Raw genomic sequence first — 23952 nt, forward strand, 5'->3', positions numbered from 1 at the left:
GCTTCAGTCGTATCCGACTCTGTGCGACCCCATAGACGGCAGCCCACCAGGCTCCCCGGTCCCTGGGATTCTCCAGGCAAGAACACTGGAGTGGGTTGCCATCTCCTTCCCCAATGCAGAAAAGTGAAAAGTGAAAGTGAAGTCGCTCAGTCATGCCCGACTCGTAGTGACCCCATGGACCACAGCCCACCAGCTCCTCCATCCATGGGATTTTCCAGGCAAGAGTACTGGAGTGGGTTGCCATTGCCTTCTCCGAAGCTTGTGCTTTTTAGAGTCAGCCGTTAGAAAAAAGGAAACCCTGCCATTCACAGCATGAATGGAACTTGAGGGCATTTTGCTAAATGAAAGAGTCAGAGAAAGATAAATAATTTTATGATAAAACTTATATGTGGAATCTAAGAATTAGCATTTTTAAATAGTCAATCTTCCATTTTTAGCAATATTCCTAAAATTTATTCTATTTATTCAGCTCCTCGTCTTGTGTTCTGTATAGTTTCTTCATATAGCTCTCCATCATCTCTTTTTCCGCTACTCAGGTTTACCCTAAACATTTTTCAGATTTTCTTACCATTGTCAGTTATAACATTTTTTTCCGTTACATATTTCTACCATAGAAATAGAAATTTATCTAATAACCATTTACTGCTGAATAAAGAAATAATAAGAGCTACATTTGGTTTATTTATTTATTTTTGGCTACTTGGGGCTTCGCTGCTGTACACGGGCTTTCTCTAGTGGTGGCAAGCAGAGGCGACTCTCCAGTCGCCGTGCACAGGTTTCTCATCGCGGTGGCTTCTCTTACTGCTGAGCAGGGCCGCTAAGGCGCACAGGTTTCAGTAACTGCAGCAGGCGGGCTCAGTAGTTGTGGTGCATGGGCTTAGTTGCTCCACAGTATGTGGGATCGTCTTCGACCAGGGATGGAACCTATGTCCCCTGTATTGGCATGCAGATTTTTAACCACTGACCACCAGGGAAATCCCAGGAAGAGTATTAATATTTGTATATTTATTTGGTACTTGGCAACTTTGCTGAAATCTACACAGGATTCAGAAGTTTTCAGATGACTGTCTTGGATTTCTTTAGATACACAATAAAACTACTTAAAAATAATGACAAGTTTAATTTTTCTAATGTTTATGCCTTCTGTTTCTTCCATTTTGCTTTATTTATTTTATAACAGTGTAGCTTAATAGTGGTAACACAGATCATTCTTGCCAGTCTTTTCCATGACACTAGTGAGAATGGGGCCCTTACATACAGCATTTGAATTTCCTATAATATTAGACTGTTTAGAACAAGAACTTCATACTTTCTTAATCAGAAAATTCAATATATTGAAAAGATTAATCTTGGTAATATAGGCCATTCCTGATAATATAACTATTTGGAGTGGCATCCCTGAACCAAAAACCTAGAATCTGAGCATCAAGAACATGTTAGACAAATGGAAATGCTTAAATAAACATTAAGCAGGTTTTGCTCCAAAGCCATAAAAAATTCTCATCTGAATTCTGTGGATACTGAGAAGCATGGATGAAATTCAATGCTCACTTTTGCTCCACCCCCACTACCACCACCACCTCTGGACATATGAACAGGAGAGGATCCAAATGAGAGGACCTCATTCACTGGTACCTCTTGAATGAAAGCATCCTGATTCAAGGTGGGACCCAGAAGACTTTTCCCCTACAAGAAGAAGGAAAAAAGGCAGGGAGGGGTGAGAGAGTTGATTAGGGATGTTGGCTGAGCAAAAACGTAAAACAACCAAAGAATCTTTCAAAAGAGAACTCAAAAAAATTATGCTCCATAGATGTTTCTAAGAACACCTGGGAAAATCTTAGCTTCTCATTTAGGGAGTAGCTTGGAATTGTTTACCTTTCCCCTTGTTGGGTTTTATCCCCTGATCTCTGTAGTTTTTTGAAATAACTATTCTTTAAAATCCTAACAAAAAGCAGTGGGCTTCCTTTTTTTTAATAGGCTGGAGGTTAGGAAAGAGCCATCTTCATCAAATTGCCCTTCACATCTCTCCCACGGGGCCTCCAAACCTTGACGAAGAGGTCAAGGACATGGAGATAAAGAACTACAGCAGCAGCACTGCGGACTTTATCCTCCTGGGCATCTCTTCCAACCCCCAGATGCAGAAACACCTCTTTGCTGTATTCCTTGTCATGTACCTGATCACCCTGGTGGGGAATGGACTCATCATCCTGGCCATCCACTCTGACTCTCGGCTCCACACCCCTATGTACTTTTTCCTCAGCAACCTGTCCTTCATGGATATCTGCTTCACAACAGTCATTGTGCCCAACATGCTGGTGAACTTACTCTCAGAGACAAAATTCATCTCCTATGTGGGCTGTCTGGTCCAGATGTACTTCTTCATGGCCTTGGGAAACACTGACAGCTACCTGCTGGCCTCAATGGCCATAGACAGGCTGGTAGCCATCTGCAACCCCTTCCATTATGATGTGGTCATGAGCCCACGGCGTTGCCTCCTCCTGTTGCTGGGTTCATGCACCATCTCTCACCTGCACTCCGTGCTGCGTGTGCTACTTATGTCCCGCCTGTCTTTCTGTGCCTCCCATGTCATCAAGCACTTTTTTTGTGATACTCAACCTGTGCTCAAGCTCTCCTGCTCTGACACGACTACCAACCAGATTGTGGTCATGACCGAGACCCTGGCTGTCATCGCCACCCCTTTCCTGTGCATTCTCTTCTCCTACCTGAGAATCATCATCACGGTGCTCAAAATCCCCTCTGCGGCTGGGAAGTGGAAGGCCTTCTCCACCTGTGGCTCCCACCTCACTGTGGTGGTCTTCTTCTATGGGAGTGTCATCTATGTGTATTTTAGGCCACTGTCCATGTACTCAGTGGTGAAGGACCGGGTAGCCACAGTTATGTACACAATAGTGACACCCATGTTGAACCCTTTCATCTACAGCCTGAGGAACAAAGATATGAAGAGGGGTCTGAGGAAATTAAAGGACCAAGTTTACTCATAGAAAAAACAAAAGGATTACAAGTCATAACTGGGTGATGACCTAAGAGATGATCAGGTTATCTTTGCTTTGTACCCATTTTTCACTTGGTACCCAAAGAGGTGATAGGAAGTGGTGTTGAATCACAGTAAGAGTATTGAACTGGAAACCAGATCACTCAGTCTCTATAAATGACCTTGACCAGATATAGTTCAATACCAAGCTAGTACTGCTAAGAATTTTGATTTCAGGAAAACAGTTTCTGCTACCCATATAGTGGGGGAAAGTTATTGGCAAGTAATTCCCTCTTAAGCTTGACAATGAGTGAGTGAGTGAAGTTGCTCAGTCATGTCCAACTCTTTACAACCCCATGGACTGTAGCCCACCAGGCTCCTCCATCCATGGAATTTTCTAGGCAAGAGTACTGGAATGAGTTGTCATTTCTTTCTACAGGGGATCTTCCTGACCCAGGGATTGAAGCTGGGTCTCCTGCATTGCGGGCAGACACTTTACTGTCTGAGCCACTAGGGAATCCCTTATAGTGGGGGAAAGTTATTGGCAAGTAATTCTCTCATAAGCTTGACAATAGTCAGTACTTAAGGAACTGCAAAACTCTATTACTATTTATAAGACATTACCCAGACTTCATAAATTTGGACAGAAGAAATTTAATAGAAAGAAGAAATGGACAGAGTATTTCAAACAGTGGAAACCATTCAAGCAGGTAGAGGCAAGAAACATTGTTAAAATGTCCATAATATATGAAGTGATCTACAGATTCACTGAAATTTCTATTAAATCCTAATATTCCAATTACTCTCTTAAAGAAATAGACAACAAAATCCTAAAATTCATATGGAACTTTTATAAAGGACTCAAAATGTCAAAAACAATCTTGAGAAAAAAAAAAAAAAACAAAGCTAGAGGCCTCACTTCATGATTTCAAAATATGTTACAAAGCCACAGAAATCAAAACAGTATAGTATTGGCATAAAGACCAATGGAACAGAAGAGAGAACCCAGAAATACAACGAAGTATATACCATCAACTAATTTTCAACAGAGTCATCAAGAATATAGAATAAAAAGAGGGGAGTCTCTTCAATAAACAGAGTTGTTCTAGTCATGTTGAAAATGCCATTGGTATCTATATATTGCTTTGGGTAGTATGGGAATTTTAACAGTATGAGTCCCTGAGTACCATATATCTTCACATTTGTTTGTGTCATCTTTAATTCCTTTCATGAATGCTTTTCAAGTACAGGTCTTTCATCTTCTTGGTTAAATTTATTCCTAGGTATTTTATTCTTTTTGATGCAATTAAAGTAGGATTATTTTCTTTTTTTTTAATTTTATTTTCTTTAACTTTACAATATTGTATTGGTTTTGCCATATATCAAAATGAATCTGCCACAGGTATACATGTGTTCCCCATCCTGAACCCTCCTCCCTCCTCCCTCCCCATACCATCCCTCTGGGTTCGAAGCAGGGACGGCATCGGTGAGGATCAGGAAACAATTGCTTAATTAAACTTTAATTAAGGATATAAAGAGTGGTTAAATAAGGATAGCTCGGTGTGGAAATTCAGTGGAGAAAAGAGGCTGAATAATTCAGCCAGAAGGTGAGAGAAAGAACGACATGGGGAGACCAAGTTTTGGTGAACAAGGCCCGCACTTTATTTTCCAAAGTAGTTTTTATACCTTAAGTTATGCATAGAGGACACTGGGGGAAGGGGTGGAGTCATGAAGTAAGCCAGGCTTTCTTCCTGCAAACTTATCATATGCAAAAGTTTAGGAGATTTGCATCATCTTCTGGCCCGGAGGCCTGTTAACATTTTAAGACCCTTTCTTCAGAAAACTTATTTTTCTCTAAAGGTGATTAGTCAAGTGTACCCTCCAAAAGCATTAGATACAGTTGCATTCCTATAGGGCAAAGGTGTGGTGGGCTATAACAAGAAAAAGAATTAACTCAAGGGTCCCAGGTTACAAACATTAAAGCTACTACTTACACCAATTATATTAATCAATTCACTGCCAGGGACACAGCAGGTGAGGAATATGGAGACTTAGCAGCAAACATTGGCCCAAAAAGTGAAAAACCCTTCACCAATACAATTTCTAATCAATCTTTTAACTGCTCAAAGGAATCTGTATTTAGACAGTTTAGAACATCTCATGCCTCTCACAGTTGGGAGGCTCTGAGCAATCACACGTGGCTGGAAAAACCTATTCAGGCAGGCTAGAAGACTTCCAAAGGAGTTTGTAGGTTGAAACACTATCACACCCAGGAACTTCATTAACTGGAGCTGTAAGTTAACAGTTTTTTCAGAGAGAGGTAATGGGGGACAGCCCCCTGTAAAGTCAGAGGTGTAGGTGAGAGCACAAAGCAGAAAGTAGGCAGATTCTGGTTTTGGGGGTAGATGCTCGAGAATTTCCAGGGGTACTCCTGAGGCTCGATCCCGCCTTTGCGTATGCCAAGCCTCCTTCCTCATGACCTTTGCCACAGGCAGAGCTCCTGCTCCTGGCAGTCCCAGTGCACCAGCCCCAAGCATCCAGTATCATGCATCGAACCTGGACTGGCGACTCGTTTCATATATGATATTATACATATTTCAATGCCATGCTCCCAAATCACCCCACCCTCTCCATCTCCCACAGAGTCCAAAAGACTGTTCTATACATCAGTGTCTCTTTTGCTGTCTCGTATACAGGGTTATTGTTACCATCTTTCTAAATTCCATATATATGCGTTAGTATACTGTATTGGTGTTCTTTCTGGCTTACTTCACTCTGTATAATAGGCTCCAGTTTCATTCACCTCATTAGAACTGATTCAAATGTATTCTTTTTAATGGCTGAGTAATACTCCATTGTGTATATGTACCACCGCTTTCTTATCCATTCATCTGCTGATGGACATCTAGGTTGCTTCCATGTCCTGGCTGTTATAAACAGTGCTGCGATGAACATTGGGGTACACGTGTCTCTTTCCCTTCTGGTTTCCTCAGTGTGTATGCCCAGCAGTGGGATTGCTGGATCATAAGGCAGTTCTATTTCCAGTTTTTTAAGGAATCTCCACACTGTTCTCCATAGTGGCTGTACTAGTTTGCATTCCCACCAACAGTGTAAGAGGGTTCCCTTTTCTCCACACCCTCTCCAGCATTTATTGCTTGTAGACTTTTGGATCGCAGCCATTCTGACTGGCGTGAAATGGTACTTCATAGTGGTTTTGATTTGCATTTCTCTGATAATGAGTGATGTTGAGCATCTTTTCATGTGTTTGTTAGCCATCTGTATGTCTTCTTTGGAGAAATGTCTATTTAGTTCTTTGGCCCATTTTTTGATTGGGTCATTTATTTTTCTGGAATTGAGCTGTAGGAGTTGCTTGTATATTTTTGAGATTAGTTTTTTGTCTGTTGCTTCATTTGCTATTATTTTCTCCCATTCTGAAGGCTGTCTTTTCACCTTGCTTATAGTTTCCTTTGTTGTGCAAAAGCATCTAAGTTTAATTAGGTCCCATTTGTTTATTTTTGCCTTTATTTCCAATATTCTTGGAGGTGGGTCATAGAGGATCCTGCTGTGATGTATGTCAGAGGGTGTTTTGCCTATGTTCTCCTCTAGGAGTTTTATAGTTTCTGGTCTTATGTTTAGATCTTTAATCCATTTTGAATTTATTTTTGTGTATGGTGTTAGAAAGTGCTCTAGTTTCATTCTTTTACAAGTGGTTGACCAGTTTTCCCAGTACCACTTGTTAAAGAGATTGTCTTTAATCCATTGTATATTCTTGCCTCCTTTGTCAAAGATAAGGTGTCCATATGTGCGTGGATTTATCTCTGGGCTTTCTATTTTGTTCCATTGATCTATATTTCTGTCTTTGTGCCAGTACCATACTGTCTTGATGACTGTGGCTTTGTAGTAGAGCCTGAAGTCAGGCGGGTTGATTCCTTCAGTTCCATTCTTCTTTCTCAAGATAGCTTTGGCTATTTGAGGCTTTTTGTATTTCCATACAAATTGTGAAATTATTTGTTCTAGCTCTGTGAAGAATACCGTTGGTAGCTTGATAGGGATTGCATTGAATTTATAAATTGCTTTGGGTAGTATACCCATTTTCACTATATTGATTCTTCCAATCCATGAACATGGTATATTTCTCCATCTATTAGTGTCCTCTTTGATTTCTTTCATCAGAGTTTTATAGTTTTCTATATATAGGTCTTTAGTTTCTTTAGGTAGACATATTCCTAAGTATTTTATTCTTTCCGTTGCAATGGTGAATGGAATTGTTTCCTTAATTTCTCTTTCTGTTTTTTCATTATTAGTGTATAGGAATGCAAGAGATTTCTGTGTGTTGATTTTATACTCTGCAACTTTACTATATTCATTGATTAGCTCTAGTAATTTTCTGGTGGAGTCTTTAGGGTTTTCTATGTAAAAGATCATGTCATCTGCAAACAGTGAGAGTTTTACTTCTTCTTTTCCAATTTGGATTCCTTTTATTTCTTTTTCTGCTCTGATTGCTGTGGCCAAAACTTCCAAAACTATGTTGAACAGTAGTTGTGAAAGTGGGCACCCTTGTCTTGTTCCTGACTTTAGAGGAAATGCTTTCAATTTTTCACCATTGAGGATAACGTTTGCTGTGGGTTTGTCATATATAGCTTTTATTATGTTGAGGTATGTTCCTTCTATTTCTGCTTTCTGGAGAGTTTTTATCATAAATGGATGTTGAGTTTTGTCAAAGGCTTTCTCTGCATCTATTGAGATAATCATATGGTTTTTATTTTTCAATTTGTTAATGTGGTGTATTACATTGATTGATTTGCAGATATTGAAGAAATTTGCATCCCTGGGATAAAGCCCACTTGGTCATGGCATATGATCTTTTTAATGTGTTGTTGGATTCTGATTGCTAGGATTTTGTTAAGGATTTTTGCATCTATGTTCATCAGTGATATTGGCCTGGAGTTTTCTTTTTTTGTGGCATCTTTATCAGGTTTTGGTATTAGGGTGATGGTGGCCTCATAGAATGAGTTTGGAAGTTCACCTTCCTCTGCAATTTTCTGGAGGAGTTTGAGTAGGATAGGTGTTAGTGCTTCTCTAAATTTTTGGTAGAATTCAGCTGTGAAGCCATCTGGACCTGGGCTTTTGTTTGCTGGAAGATTTCTGATTACAGTTTCAATTTTCGTGCTTGTGATGGGTCTGTTAAGATTTTCTATTTCTTCCTGGTCCAGTTTTGGAATGTTGTACTTTTCTAAGAATTTGTCCATTTCTTCCACGTTGTCCATTTTATTGGCATATAATTGCTGATAGTAGTCTCTTATGATCCTTTGTGTTTCTGTGTTGTCTGTTGTGATCTCTCCATTTTCATTTCTAATTTTATTGATTTGATCTTTCTCCCTTTGTTTCTTGATGAGTCTGGCTAATGGTTTGTCAATTTTATTTATCCTTTCAAAGAACCAGCTTTTGGCTTTGTTGATTTTTGCTATGGTCTCTTTTGTTTCTTTTGCATTTTTTTCTGCCCTAATTTTTAAGATTTCTTTCCTTCTACTAACTCTGAGGTTCTTCATTTCTTCCTTTTCTAGTTGCTTTAGGTGTAGAGTTAGATTATTTATTTGACTTTTTTCTTGTTTCTTGAGGTATGCCTGTATTGCTATGAACTTTCCCCTTAGGACTGCTTTTACAGTGTCCCACGGGTTTTGGGTTGTCGTGTTTTCATTTTCATTCGTTTCTATGAATATTGTGATTTCTTTTTTGATTTCTCCTGTGATTTGTTGGTTATTCAGTACCGTGTTGTTCAGCCTCCATATGTTGGAATTTTTAATAGTTTTTCTCCTGTAATTGAGATCTAATCTTACTGCATTGTGGTCAGAAAAGATGCTTGGAATGATTTCAATTTTTCAGAATTTACCAAGGCTAGATTTATGGCCCAGGATGTGATCTATCCTGGAGAAGGTTCCATGTGCGCTTGAGAAAAAGGTGAAATTCATTGTTTTGGGATGAAATGTCCTATAGATATCAATTAGGTCTAAATGGTCTATTGTATCCTTTAAAGTTTGTGTTTCCTTGTTAATTTTCTGTTTAGTTGATCTATCCATAGGTGTGAGTGGGGTATTAAAGTTTCCCACTATTATTATGTTATTGTTAATTTCTCCTTTTATACTTGTTAGCATTTGTCTTACATATTGCGGTGCTCCTATGTTGGGTGCATATATATTTATAATTGTTATATCTTCTTCTTGGATTGATCCTTTGATCATTATGTAGTGACTGTCTTTGTCTCTTTTCACAGCCTTTGTTTTAAAGTCTATTTTACCTGATATGAGTATTGCTACTCCTGCTTTCTTTTGGTCCCTATTTGCATGGAAAATCTTTTTCCAGCCCTTCACTTTCAATCTGTATGTGTCCCCTGTTTTGAGGTGGGTCTCTTGTAGACAACATATGTAGGGGTCTTGTTTTTGTATCCATTCAGCCAGTCTTTGTCTTTTGGTTGGGGCATTCAACCCATTTACGTTTAAGGTAATTATTGATAAGCATGATCTGTTGCCATCTACTTTATTGTTTTGGGTTCATATTTATACACCCTTTTTGTGTTTCCTGTCTAGAGAATATCCTTTAGTATTTGTTGAAGAGCTGGTTTGGTGGTGCTGAATTCTCTCAGCTTTTGCTTGTCTGTAAAGCTTTTGATTTCTCCTTCATATTTGAATGAGATCCTTGCTGGGTACAATAATCTGGGCTGTAGGTTATTTTCTTTCATCACTTTAAGTATGTCTTGCCATTCCCTCCTGGCTTGAAGAGTTTCTATTGAAAGATCAGCTGTTATCCTTATGGGAATTCCCTTGTGTGTGTGTTGTTTTTCCCTTGCTGCTTTTAATATTTGTTCTTTGTGTTTGATCTTTGTTAATTTGATTAATATGTGTCTTGGGGTGTTTCACCTTGGGTTTATCTTGTTTGGGACTCTCTGGGTTTCTTGGACTTGGGTGATTATTTTTTTCCCCATTTTAGGGAAGTTTTCAACTATTATCTCCTCAAGTATTTTCTCATGGTCTTTCTTTTTATCTTCTTCTTCTGGGACCCCTATGATTCGAATGTTGTAGCGTTTAATATTGTCTTGGAGGTCTCTGAGATTGTCCTCATTTCTTTTAATTCATTTTCCTTTTTTCCTCTCTGATTCATTTATTTCTACCATTCTATCTTCTAATTCACTAATCCTATCTTCTGCCTCTGTTATTCTACTATTTGTTGCCTCCAGAGTGTTTTTGATCTCATTTATTGCATTATTCATTATATATTGACTCTCTTTTATTTCTTCTAGGTCCTTGTTAAACCTTTCTTGCATCTTCTCAATCCTTGTCTCCAGGCTATTTATCTATTTATCTGTGATTCCATTTTGATTTCAAGATTTTGGATCAATTTCACTATCATTATTTGGAATTCTTTATCAGATAGATTCCCTATCTCTTCCTTTTTTGTTTGGTTTGGTGGGCATTTATCCTCTCCCTTGGCCTGCTGGGAATTCCTCTGTCTCTTTATCTTGTTTAAATTGCTGAGTTTGGGGTGTCCTTTCTGTATTCTGGCAGTTTGTGGAGTTCTCTTTATTGTGGCATTTCCTCGCTGTGGGTGGGTTTGTACAGGTGGCTTGTCAAGGTTTCTTGGTTAGGGAAGCTTGTGTCAGTGTTCTGGTGGGTGGAGCTGGATTTCTTCTCTCTGGAGTGCAATGAAGTGTCCAGTAATGAGTTATGAGATGTTTATGGTTTTGGGGTGACTTTGGGCAGCCTGTATATTGGAGCTCAGGGCTGTGTCCCTGTGTTGCTGGAGAATTTGCTTGGTATGTCTTGCCCTGGAATTTGTTGGCCCTTGTGTGGTGCTTGGTTTCAGTGTAGGTATGGAGGCGTTTGATGAGCTCCTGTCAATTAATGTTCCCTGGAGTCAGGGTTTGGACTTAAGCCTCCTGCTTCCAGTTATTGGTCTTATTTTTACAGTAGTCTCAAAACTTCTCCTTCTATGCAGCACCATTGATAAAACATCACGGGGTTTTAATCTATTGCCTGTCGCTTCCAAGGCGGTTCCCTCTGTTATAGCTTCTTCTGTTTGCTGGTCTCTTCAGTGTCTGATTTCCGCCCTGATACAAAGGGGGTGGTGGTGGACACCTTTTTTTAAATTTTTTTAAGGCTCTCTTGTTCAGTCGTGCTGTGGGGAGGGAGGGACGCTGCAAATAAATAAGACTGGCGTGTGCTCGCAGTGCCTCACTCACACTGGGCCTACCCCCGCTCACGGTGCGTGTAGCCTCCCTGCCCACACTGCTCAAGCTCTAGATCACTCTGCCGGAACCATCCACGGCCGGCCCTGGGCTGCTTGCACCTCCCAGGTCTTAGCCGCTCAGGTTCAGGCACTCAGGTGGTCCTCAGAGGCACAGACTCGGTTGGGCCTGTGTTTTGTACCCTTCCCAAGTCCGAGCAGCTCAGACAAGAAACACAAGACATATAGTTGTCTTTCAATGATGAGGTGTTTGGCAAGCGCGGTTGCTGTGACATCGCCTCCCCACCGCTCGGTTATCTGGGTGTACAACTGGCGCACCTTCTCAGGCAGATGTTGACTGTCCAGAACCCCAAGAAGTTTTAGTTAGCAAAGAAGCCTGCTTACAGTTTTGTAGATAATGTCTCTCTGGGGCTGTGATTGCCCCTTTCCGGGTCTGGCTGCCTGTCACCGGAGGGGGACGGTCTGCAGCCGGCTATCTCTGTCCAGTCCTTTGTTCCATGCATGGGCCTGGTGGTGTCTTAGGTTAGGGCTGGCTTTTCGCGTGGTAGATATCCCACAGTCTGGTTTGCTAGCCCAAATTATTTTGCTCAGGTAGCGCTTGGGGTATTCAGGCCAGATCCTTACTCTAAGCGATGCAGCCCACGCTGCGCCTCCCTGCCCAGCCCCCGCTTGCTAAATCAGGATTATTTTCTTAATATCTCTTTCTAACAGTTTGTTGTTAATGTATAGAGAAGATACTGATTTCTGCATATTGATTTTGTATTTAAAATAAACTCAGTTTGGTTTTAGTACTTTTATGGTTTTATTAATTTTGTTTATATACCATATAATCTCTCTAACCTCATTATCATCTAATAAATTGTTGTTTCGAAATCTGGTATTTTTTGTTGCCCGTATATGGAAACCCAGTAAGAAGGAAGTACACTTTACCTTGTTTGATAATAATGTTAGTATTTTTTAATTTTTCAAAATTTCTCTGTTTCAAAATCTTATTGAAATCTCTAAGTATTTTATAATTTAAGTTTTTAAAAATATTTGTTAGATTTTAATATTCTATTTGCATTTTTCTTATATTTTCTTATACTTAACAGTTGGCTGAAATTGGACCATTGGCTCAAAAGAAGGAGATACAAGAAAATTCACTTTCTCAACCCACACTGCACTATCTACATTTAAAACTACTAAAACAAATGAAACTGGCATATTAGAAGTTTTCTGAATCATGAAAGGGAGAAGTCTACCCCAGAGAAATTGGGTAACCCTGTAAATAAGAAATTTAAAAATGACAAAGCTATCTGTTCTTTGACTTTATAAATATGAATGACTTACATTATTGTGCCATATAAAGCAAATAGTATTTTGATGTCAGTTAAGTTGTAACATTGTTTTAAGTCCAACTGTTTGGCATTTAAAGAAAAAGGAAGTGAATATTTTAAACATGAATATTAGGAGCACTCTGGGTTAAAAATTGTATTATGTATAATTCACTACAATAAAAAAATAAAAATTGCTTTTTCTAGTCCTTAAAATTGGAAATGAGGAAGACATCAAGGCATCTTACAGGCTAACTAAGCTTCTTCCTGGGTAAGTACACACAGCAGTTGAGAAACAAATCCTGTTCCAGTTGACATGGCTGAATGCCTGCTGGATGAAAAGCCAGTAGAAAGAACCGCAGCTCTGTCATTCTCTGATACAGTAACTCATCAAATTAAAGATTTTGCTGCAAACATTAAGACTGAGGTTCTATCTGGACTGCAGAATTGCACTTTAGCCTCAAAAATGGATGAAACAAATATGCTACAAGATGGATGAACCTTGAAGATGCAAAAGGGCCAGATGCAAAAGGGCAAATACTCTATGATTCCACTTCTAAGAGATACTTAGAATCATCAGATTCATAGACAAATGGTAGAACAATAGTTTCCAGGGGCTGGAGACAGGGAGCAATGGAGAGTTCTTGCTCAATGGGTACAGAGTTTCCATATAGAATAAAAAAGCTCTGGAGATGATGGTGATGATGGTTGCATCACAGTGTGAATGTACTTACTGCCACTTAATACATTTTAAAATGGTTACAATGGTAAACTTTAAGTAATATATAGTTTTTTAAGTGTTTGTTTTAATGGATGGATTGATAAGTGTGGTTATGTTAGCACCAACTAATCTGCAAAGAACTTTTATATGAAGATCTGAACTCTTCTCTTGATACATTCTCCTCCACATCTTGGGAGAAGCCCCAGGCTTTCTCTATGCATTTGCCTGTCTCCTTAAAAATCACTAGAACAATAAGCAACTAATTATCTGGAACACTAAGAAAAACACTGCCATGGTAGCCTGAGTTTCCTTGGTTTCCACTGAGAGGTCCTACTTCTCTCCAAACATAGTGTTTAATGAGCTCCCTGGAGTTGATAACTGGGGAGGCTGCCTGGCCTCTTGGGATGAAGTCACGTGCAGGACAGTCAGGTACTCCCAGGTCCCCATCCTATCCCTTAACATCTGAGGAACCTGAAGGAGTCAGGTGGTGGATAGTTGGGGATTGGAGAAAGGTTCATGATTCCAGTGCCAGGGGCTACACAGAGGAGTCACCTCTTAGGAAGGAGAAGTATAGCCACTTCAGGAATTCATAACTTCATCTCTAGGCTGAGGCAACTATCACAGGCACTCAGTATTGCCGGTCTTGACACCTCTCTCCAGAATATGGGGCTTTTTCCTTTTATTAACCTGATATGAACATTCCTTCTATGCCTCAAGCCCTCCAATCCACCTCTAGACATCATGGTCAAGAGGACTAAGGAGAAGCTACTGAGACCTCCCACACACACAAAGACCACCCTGGAGGTCACCATCCCTTACCTGAGTAAGTAGCTTGTAATCTTCAACCATATTCAACCTAGAATATGTCTACCTTAGAGGGTCAGAAACATTAAAGCCTTCCTATCTGATACACTCATTTTTACAGAGAAGGAAAACAAGTTGCCCAATTACATGCAGCAAGATAATGCCATAGTTGGGCTACAAGACAGGTCATCTGCTCCGCATCAAACTGCATCCCTTATTTCTTTATCTGAGAACCTCAAACTCCTCCACACACCTCTGTCTCCCTTCTCCATTCACAAAAAGGAGGAGGACTGGCTATGAGTGAGTGAAACTCCAAGCAAAGGGATCAACTCTTTCAGAGAAAGAGTAGCTGTGCTGAAGCTGATGGGCCAAAGTTCAGCTTCCATCATTCCAGCCTGCCTTCAGAATGTCCCCAAAGCCAGTCTTGTATCAAAGAAAAGTCTACCTCAATGGCTTTACCACAGCCTCAGAGCAGCACGGGGACACCACCTCAAGAGCTTCCTGGATGAAATCTGAAACCAGCCCTGCCCCAACCCCCACCCATACACAGAGGGCAGGGAGAGAAGAAAGAGGCAGATGGGTAGGAGGGATGGGTAGGTGGCAGTTTTAGTAAGCCAGGGAACTTACAAGGTTTTCTTGCATGGCCTTAAGAGGAGGAGATCTCCACACCTGCCTGCCAGAATCTTAACAGTTTATACAGAGACCTTAACTGGTTCAGTCCGTGTATCAACAGATGATCCCAACACATCTTATTCTCTAAGGCTGTCTCCTTGGAACAGCTTCTATTGTGGGAACAATAGGCAGAGTGTAATTGCCAAGGAAAGGTTGGGGAAGGAGCCTTTGACTGCCCAGGTTCAGCTCCAAGAGCCAAGCAGTCATATCCTCCCAATGACCTTTTCCAACTCCTGGACTGTCACACTAGTCCTGCAGCTCACTGATGGTACAGCACTAAATGACCAACTTTGTTCTTGAGGCTTCAACTGTTGTTGTTCAGTCACTAAGTAATGTCTGACTCTTTGCAATCCCATAGACTATAGCAGGCCAGGCTTCCCTGTCCTTCACCATCTCCCAGAGTTTGCTCAAGCTCACGTCCATTGATTCGATGATGCCATCAAACCATCTCATCCTCTGTCGTCCCCTTCTCCTCCTGACCTCAGCCTTTCCCAGCATCAGGGTCTTTTCCAGTGAGTGGGCTCTTCACATCAGGTGGCCAAAGCATTGGAGCTTCAACTTCAGCATCAATCCTAGCATCAATTTGCAGAGGCTTCAGTTGGCTCTCTGCAAATTGATCATGTAGAGTAGAATTTGATTTTGAAACTTTTCTTTAGCACTGAAAGCTTATCTTCAAAACTATCTATCCTTTGTAAAAGAAACTGTAAAACACATGAAGGAAGAATTTTTCTAACTAAAGAGGAAGAATCCTCGGACCCCTGGGTCTGTTCATACTATGCCTCACCAGTGACCTATCTGTTCACATGGGAGTGTCAACCATGGGGTAAAGGAAGAACAGGATGAGAAGTGGAGGGAGGATTTGAAGCTGTGTCCTGGGGAAGGCCAGAGGAGGCAAGAGAAAGATGACATGGAAAAGGGAAGCTGTCCTCTTTCCCATCCCTCCCACTATCTCAGCTCAGAAACAGCCTGCCTTGGTATCAAGGCGGATGCATAGAAATAATGAGAAGAGCTGGGGAACTGATAGTCTATTATACCACATCAGATGGCTTTTGAATAAGCGAAAGATATTGCATGAAGAAAGGTCATCTGGCTTTGCTGAGCTATCTGAAACCACACTCAGTGACCATCTGATCCTGGGCTGGCTGTCAGTACCAGGCCCCTTAATTTACCTGTCACTGCCGCAGGAAAGACCCTACAAAGCAGGAAGCCCACTAGAATCTCTGTTCCTTCCCCTTCTCTGACCAGGAAATTCTCATACATCCCCATTCTGCAGCTCTCCGTGCTTTGATCTTGCTCCCCTTTCAGTGGTCATCTCACTATTTTACACACAATCACACTCTTCCTCACTTTCTTTTACCTTAGCCAGCTTAACCAGTTATTATATATTTACGAGAATTATTGCGCTTCCCTGGTGCTTCAGTGGTAAAGAATTCACCTGCCAATGCAGGAGAAGCAGGTTCAATCCGTGAGTCAGAAAGATCCCCTGGAGAAGGAAATGGAAGCCCACTCCAATATTCTTGCCTGGAAAATCCCATGGACAGAGGAACCTGGTGGGCTACAGTCCATGGGGTCACAAAAACAGTCGGACATGACTTAGTGACTGAACAACTTGAGAATTGTGATTTTTCATTGTTTCTTATATTACTTCTATCATTATATATTATTTATATAATTAGTACAAATTTTATAGCACACAGTCTTTAACAAAGCACTTTTCACTCCTTTTCAAAGATATGTTCACCCATTTGATGCCCACGACATTCTGATGGAAATAGGCATTGCACTTCCATATTTTCATGAGAAAAATAAACTAGGCACAAAGACTTTTCAGGGGAAGCAACTGGTAAGTAACTAAACCAGGGATAGAACCCAAATCCTATACTATTTCCACTAATTCTCCTGATCCAAAGAATCTGATTCAGGTCCCTATGCAACACGTCCCAGTCATTCAAGTAGCTGTCAAAGTCGCTTATTCTAATTTTGTGTGCACTCAGTCACTAAGTTGTGTCAGAGTCTTTTGGGACCCCATGGACTGTAGCCCACCAGGCTCCAATGTCCATGGGATTTCCTAGGCAAGAATACTGGATTGAGTTGCCATTTCCTTCTCCGTGGTATCTTCCCAACCCTGGGATCAAACCCGTGTCTCTTACGTCTCCTGCATTGGCATGCAGAGTCTTTATCACTGAGCCACCCGGGAAACCCATTCTGAGTTTACTCTGCAAATGAAGTCTGCAAGTACTTCATAGGGAGAGAATTAGTATAGTTTAATAGCTAAGAACAGGACCCTGAAACAAAACTGCTCTGGGTTGGAATTATAACCACTTACTCAGTGTATAATCTTGGGCAAGTTATTGAACATCTCTTAATTGTTGTGTAATTGCTTCTTCATCTGTATAGTGTGGGAGTTCTTAGGTGGATTAAATCATCATACAGTGCCTAGCACATGGTAACTACTTTCATTGTGTTCAGTATTTTTTTTCTTTTAAAATCTGTTTATTTTTTTTTTGAAGGATAATTGCTTTATAATATTTTGTCATTTTCTGTCAAACCTCAACATGAATCAGCCAAAGGTATACATATATCCCCTCCTTTTTGAACCTCCCTCCCATCTCCCTCCCCATCCCACCCCTCTAGGTTGATACAGAGCCCTGTTTGAGTTTCCTGAGCCATATAGCAAATTCCCATTGACTATCTATTTTACATATGGTAATGTAAGTTTCCATGTTACTCTTTCCATACATCTCATCCTCTCCTCCCCTCTCCTCATGTCCATAGGTCTATTCTCTAGGTCTGTTTCTCCACTGCTGCCCTGTAAATAAGTTCTTCAGTACCATTCTTCTAGTTCCATATATGTGTGTTAGAATATACTTATCTTTCTCTTTCTGACTCACTTCACTCTGTATAATAGGTTCTAGGTTCATCCACCTCATGAGAACTGACTCAAAGGCACTCCTTTTTATGGCTGAGTAATATTCCATTGTGTATATGTACCACAGCTTCTTTATCCATTCATCTGTTGATGCACATCCAGGTTGCTTCCATGTTCTAGCTATTGTAAGTAGTACTGCAATGAACAATGGGATATATGTATCTTTTTTCAATTTTGGTTTCCTCAGGGTATAAGCCTAGAAGTGGGGTTGCTGGGTCATACTGTGGCTTTATTCCTAGTTTTTTAAGTAATCTCCATACCATCTTCCATAATGGCTGTATCAATTTACATTCCCACCAACAGTGTAAGAGCATTCCCTTTTCTCCACACCCTCTCCAGCATTTATTGTTTGTAGACTTTTTGATGATGGCCATTCTGACTGGTGTGAGGTGATATCTCATTGTGGTTTTGATTTGCATTTCTCCAATAATGAGCTATGTTGAGCATCTTTTCATGTGTTTGTTAGCCATCTGTAAGTCTTCTTTGGAGAAATGTCTGGAGAAATGTTTTTCCCACTTTTTCATTGGGTTGTTTGTTTTTCTGGCATTGAGTTATATGAGCTGATTGTATATTTTGGAAATTAGTCCTTTGTTAGTTGTTTCATTTGCTATTATTTTCTCCCATTCTGAGGATTGTCTTTTCACCTTGCTTATAGTTTCCTTTGCTGTGCAAAAGCTTTTAAGTTTAATCAGTACTTTTTAACCACAAGGATACAATGGTGAACTGGGGAATACAGTGTTGAATAGCCAATAAGATCCCTGGAAGATGTCCTTGGAGAAGTAATACCCTGGCCTTCTCCTATGTCAATCAGGTCTCCTAATAGGAGAAATCATCTTGATCCAAAGCACATTGGGGAGAAAAAGATGCTATAGGAATCTATGCCATTGTATCTTAGGAAAGTGCCAAGATGCAGACTGTGGCGATCCTTTCCAATGATGCAGAGAATTTCATTTAAGGGCTTGAAACATTTAAAAAAAATTAGTTCTCAGTGTCCTTGAGTGTAGACTTCTTCTCACTCATCTTTTATATATCTTTTCCACTCTTTATCAGCAATCACTGAGAGACATCTGCAGATTACTTCCTGTGTTCACTTCTGGAAATAATTCTGATTGCAGGAAAGGTGGACAGTAGGAACCCAAGTCCAGGCACAGAATGACTGACTCAGCCTCAGGTAGTTCTGGCTGATAACCAGGATCTGATCCTGGGTGTGAGGGCTGATAGTTGATTTCTGATCTTATTCCACTACAGCTCAGTCTCCACCTTTATAATTGCTGAGCAGAGGGACAATTCCTTTCCGACAGGGGTCCTGCTTTGTTCTCTGGATCCTCTGTGCCAGTTTTCAGATTAGAATCCAGCTTCTGAAGCCCAGAACCTTGCTATCCAGTCCTCTCACTGTTATCTGCCAGCCTACTTACTCCATTTATATAGTTCTTATGCTCAGGTTACAATTTATGACTCAGCTCTGATCTACTGTCAATACACTCACCTGTTACTTCCATGATGACTTCCTAATTACCACCCACCTGAATGAAATAAATTAACCCAACCAAACAGGTGCTCTCTCCTGATGCCAGAAAGTGGTCTTCCCTCATGCCACACAACTCCAGAAACTGGTTCTGTCCCTGTACCATAAAGTTTCATCTCCTGGAGGGTTGTAGACTTTCCAATTTCATGGTACTCATAAAGCGATTGTTATTCAAACCCCCAAATGCATTTCACAAACTTTTTCCAAAGAGAGTGGAGCTAGGAAAACCATCTGTAGGATGTATATGTTTTCTTATGGAGAAGTTAAGGTATTCTGATATTTGTTTTGAGGAAACGAAAAAGAATTCCTGTCCAAAACAGAATAGCCTGAGGAGGTAAATTTCATACTTTCTGTCTTTATGGATTAAGGTAATGAAAGTTCAGGAGGTGACTTTGTGTTTTGTGTCAGTCAGTGGCAGAGACAAGATGGAAAGCCAGACATGTGTGACACTAAAATCCATGTGCCTGTCAACTATACCAGCCACTCATCAGAATTCAGAACTGGAGATTCCAAGCCAGGACTCAGGCCTAGCATTCCTTTAGATTTTCCACTTGGGGGACAGCAATGACAAGAGGAAACCAGAGCCACATCACTGAATTCCTCCTTCTGGGACTGAGCAGTGACCCCAAACAGCAGGTGTGGCTCTTTGCCAGCTTTCTGGTAATGTACCTGGTCAATGTGGGAGGCAACTCAGTCATCATTGCAGCCATCCAAGGGGATGTCCACTTCCACACCCCCATGTACTTCTTCCTCTCCAACCTATCTTTTGTGGACATCTGCTTTACAAACGTCATTGTGCCAAGGATGCTGGCAAACATGCAGAGCAAGAGCAAGAAGGTCCCCTTCACCCAGTGCCTGACGCAGATGTATTTCTTTGTGGCCTGTGCAATCACTGACAGCTTCCTCCTGGCTGCCATGGCCTTGGACCGCTATGTGGCCATCTGCCACCCACTACGTTACACCACCACCATGAACCCCAGATGCTGCCTCCAGCTCGTGACAGTATCCTGGCTGGTGTCCCACCTCCACTCCCTCACCCACACCATCCTTATGGCCCGCCTCTCCTTCTGTGGGCCCAACATCATCCACCACTTCTTCTGTGATGTCCAGCCTCTGCTGATGCTCTCCTGCTCTGACACCTCTCTCAATGAGCTCTTGGCCTTCACAGAGGGCTCCTTTGTGATCATGAGTCCCTTCATCTTCATTACTGTCTCTTATGTTTATATCACCCGTGCTGTTCTGAGAGTCCCGTCTGGGAGAGGCAGGTACAAGGTCTTCTCCACCTGTGGGTCCCACCTCACAGTTGTGGCATTATACTATGGGACTGCCATCTCAGTGTACATCCGCCCCTCATCCACCTACTCAGTGACAAAGGACCGGGTGGTCACTGTCATTTACACTGTGGTAATCCCCATGCTGAACCCTTTTATCTATAGCCTTAGGAACAGGGACATGAAGCAAGCCTTGAGAAAGCTGGCTAGGAGAAAAGAACAGAATAAGCATTGAAGACAGAATGGGAAGATAGCTGAAATTGCATAAATATCTCATCCCTCATCAAACTTCTTCCCATCTATTCATTTACTTATATTGGTATAGAGTTACGGTTTCCGGCTTTGTCCAGTGAGTTATAAGCTATTACTTCTGTGCCTGTTGATGTTTCCACCATTCTCTGAACACTTTCTTGCCTTCTATCACATCAAGATATTCCAGACTCATCTTGCACTTTCTCTGCTCCAGTCCTGAAATCATCCATTTCTCTAAAAGCCAGGTTTCCCAACATGGATGTCAGCTTCACTCTGGGAAGACTCTCATAGTGAAGCAGGGGATATATGGACCCCAGGCTGAGCCGCTGAAATCTATCCCTTGTGGACAAATACTCAAAGATAAAGATAATGGCGGGAGCAGTTCAGTTCCATTCAGTTGCTCAGTTGTGTCCAGCTCTTTGTGACCCCATGGACTGAAGCACACCAGGCTTCCTTGTCCATCACCAACTCCCAGGGCTTACTCAAACTCATGTCCATCAAGTCAGTGATGACATCCATACAACCATCTCATCTTCTGTCGTCCCCTTCTCCTGCCTTCAATCTTTCCCAGCATCAGGGGCTTTTCCAAGGACTCAGTTCCTCACATCAGGTGGCCAAAGTATTGGAGCTTCAGCATCAGTCCTTCCAATGAATATTCAGGACTGATCTCCTTTAGGATCGACTGGTTGGATCTCCTTGCAGTCCAAGGGACTCTCAGGAGTCTCAAGAGGAAGGAGAAGCTGAATCCTGCTTTGATAAGAAATAAAGAGACCACACATTTCTCATTCTTGAGGTCAAGGAGACCTTCCAAATTACACATGTGCAGAAAGGTTCCTCAGGGGTCAGAGAAGGGAGGGGACACCAGATAATAACGTTTTGTTAATGTCCCAGAAACCCTTGTGCTGGAACCATCTTGGCTAAAAGACGCATGTGCACACAGAAGAGGGCCTTGAGTCAGACCAAATATGGACTCAGAGCCAGATAAAGTAAGATGAATGGCCAGAGGAAATGTGAAGAACTGCCCCCATGTAAGTGATTTAAACCACCCCAAAGGCACAAAACTCTCCGATCCAATCTGTGTGTCTCTCCACAGCCACTTTTTCCTCCTAATAAACACTTTACTTGTTTCACTACTTTCCATCTCTTTGCTGAATTCCTTCCTCAATGCAGACAAAGAGCCAGAGCCCTAGTCCTATCTATTGATTCTGGTCCCTGGTGATATAGTGACTAAGATTCACCATCAAGGCCTTTCTGCTTCTCCCACTTCTTGATTATATGAAATAGGCTTCATTCAGCCTCCCTGACCTTCCCCGATTTCTAAGGAGAGGAAAGGAGGGGATGCAGAGACAAGGGAGGAATAGTCAAGAGAAATGATAGTGCAGCCTTGGGGCAAAGTCCTGGTTTCCCATAAAGGGGTATCCATAACAATTATTGCCAAATTCAGACTGAAATTGAAGAAAGTAGGGAAAACCACTAGACCATTCAGGCATTACCTAAATCAAATCCCTTATGATTATACAGTGGAAGTAAGAAATAGATTTAAGGGCCTAGATCTGATAGATAGAGTGCCTGATGAACTATGGAATGAGGTTCCTGACACTGTACAGGAGACAGGAATCAAGACCATCCCCATGGAAAAGAAATGCATAAAAAGCAAAATGGCTCTCTGGGGAGGCCTTACAAATAGCTGTGAAAAGAAGAGAAGCGAAAAGCAAAGGAGAAAAGGAAAGATATAAGCATCTGAATGCAGAGTTCCAAAGAATAGCAAGGAGAGAAAAGAAAGCCTGCCTTGGTGATCAATGCAAAGAAATAGAGTAAAATAACAGAATGGGAAAGATTAGAGATCTCTTCAAGAAAATTAGAGATACCAAGGGAATATTTCATGCAAAGATGGGCTCAGTAAAGGACAGAAATGGTATGGACCTAACAGAAGCAGAAGATATTAAGAAGAGGTGGCAGGAATACACAGAAAAACTGTACAAAAAAGATCTTCACGACCCAGAGAATCACGAGGGTGTGATCACTGACCTAGAGCCAGACATCCTGGAATGTGAAGTCAAGTGGGCCTTAGAAAGCATCACTATGAACAAAGCTAGTGGAGGTAACGGAATTCCAGGTGATCCTCATCGTTTGAAAGATGATGCTGTGAAAGTGCTGCACTCAATATGCCAGCAAATTTGGAAAACTCACCAGTGGCCACAGGACTGGAAAAGGTCAGTTTTCATTCCAATCCCAAAGAAAGGTGATGCCAAAGAATGCTCAAACTACCGGACAATTGCACTCATCTCACACACTAGTAAAGTGATGCTCAAAATTCTCCAAGCCAGGCTTCAGCAGTACATGAACTGTGAACTTCAGCTGTTCAAGCTGGTTTTAGAAAAGGTAGAGGAACCAGAGACCAAATTGCCAACATCAGCTGGAACATCGAAAAAGCAAGAGAGTTCCAGAAAAACATCTATTTCTGCTTTATTGACTATGCCAAAGCCTTTGACTGTGTGAATCACAATAAACTGTGGAAAATTCTGAAAGAGGTGGGAATACCAGACCACCTGACCTGCCTCTTGAGAAACCTATATGCAGATCAAGAAGCAACAGTTAGAACTGGACGTGGAACAACAGACTGGTTCCAAATAGGAAAAGGAATACGTCAAGGCTGTATATTGTCACCCTGCTTATTTAACTTCTATGCAGAGTACATCATGAGAAACGCTGGGCTGGAAGAAGCACAAGCTGGAATCAAGATTGCTGGGAGAAATATCAATAACCTCAGATATGCAGATGACACCACCATTATGGCAGAAGGTGAAGACGAACTCAAAAGCCTCTTGATGAAAGTGAAAGTGGAGAGTGAAAAAGTTGGCTTAAAGCTCAACATTCAGAAAACTAAGATCATGGCATCTGATCCCATTGGTTCATGGGAAATAGATGGTGAAACAGTGGAAACGGTGGCAGACTTCATTTTAGAGGGCTCCAAAATCACTGCAGATGGTGACTGCAGCCATGAAATTAAAAGACACTTACTCCTTGGAAAGAAAGTTATGACCAACCTAGATAGCATATTCAAAAGCAGAGACATTACTTTGCCAACAAAGGTCCATCTAGTCAAGGCTATGGTTTTTCCAGTGGTCATGTATGGATGTGAGAGTTGGACTGTGAAGAAAGCTGAGTGCCGAAGAATTTATGCTTTTGAACTGTGGTGTTGGAGAAGACTCTTGAGAGTCCCCTGGAGTGTAAG

General features: G+C 41.3%; 3 protein-coding genes across 4 annotated transcripts in view; 2 read left to right on the forward strand and 1 right to left on the reverse strand.

The window, feature by feature from the left end:
• OR1B1 (olfactory receptor family 1 subfamily B member 1) overlaps nucleotides 1–23952 on the reverse strand; it is a 184991-nt gene that overhangs the window by 111310 nt on the left and 49729 nt on the right. The gene's annotated exons all lie outside the window — the stretch shown is intronic.
• Nucleotides 2052–3002, forward strand: LOC109565851 (olfactory receptor 1L4-like). The gene has a single exon (XM_019969802.2). The coding sequence runs from the start codon at nucleotides 2067–2069 to the stop codon at nucleotides 3000–3002; it is 936 nt and encodes a 311-aa protein (XP_019825361.2). The 5' UTR covers nucleotides 2052–2066.
• On the forward strand, nucleotides 19759–20700 carry LOC109565483 (olfactory receptor 1L4-like). Its single transcript, XM_019969417.2, has one exon. The coding sequence runs from the start codon at nucleotides 19759–19761 to the stop codon at nucleotides 20698–20700; it is 942 nt and encodes a 313-aa protein (XP_019824976.2).

This window comes from Bos indicus, chromosome 11, assembly GCF_029378745.1.
Source record: "Bos indicus isolate NIAB-ARS_2022 breed Sahiwal x Tharparkar chromosome 11, NIAB-ARS_B.indTharparkar_mat_pri_1.0, whole genome shotgun sequence".
NCBI lineage: Eukaryota > Metazoa > Chordata > Mammalia > Artiodactyla > Bovidae > Bos > Bos indicus.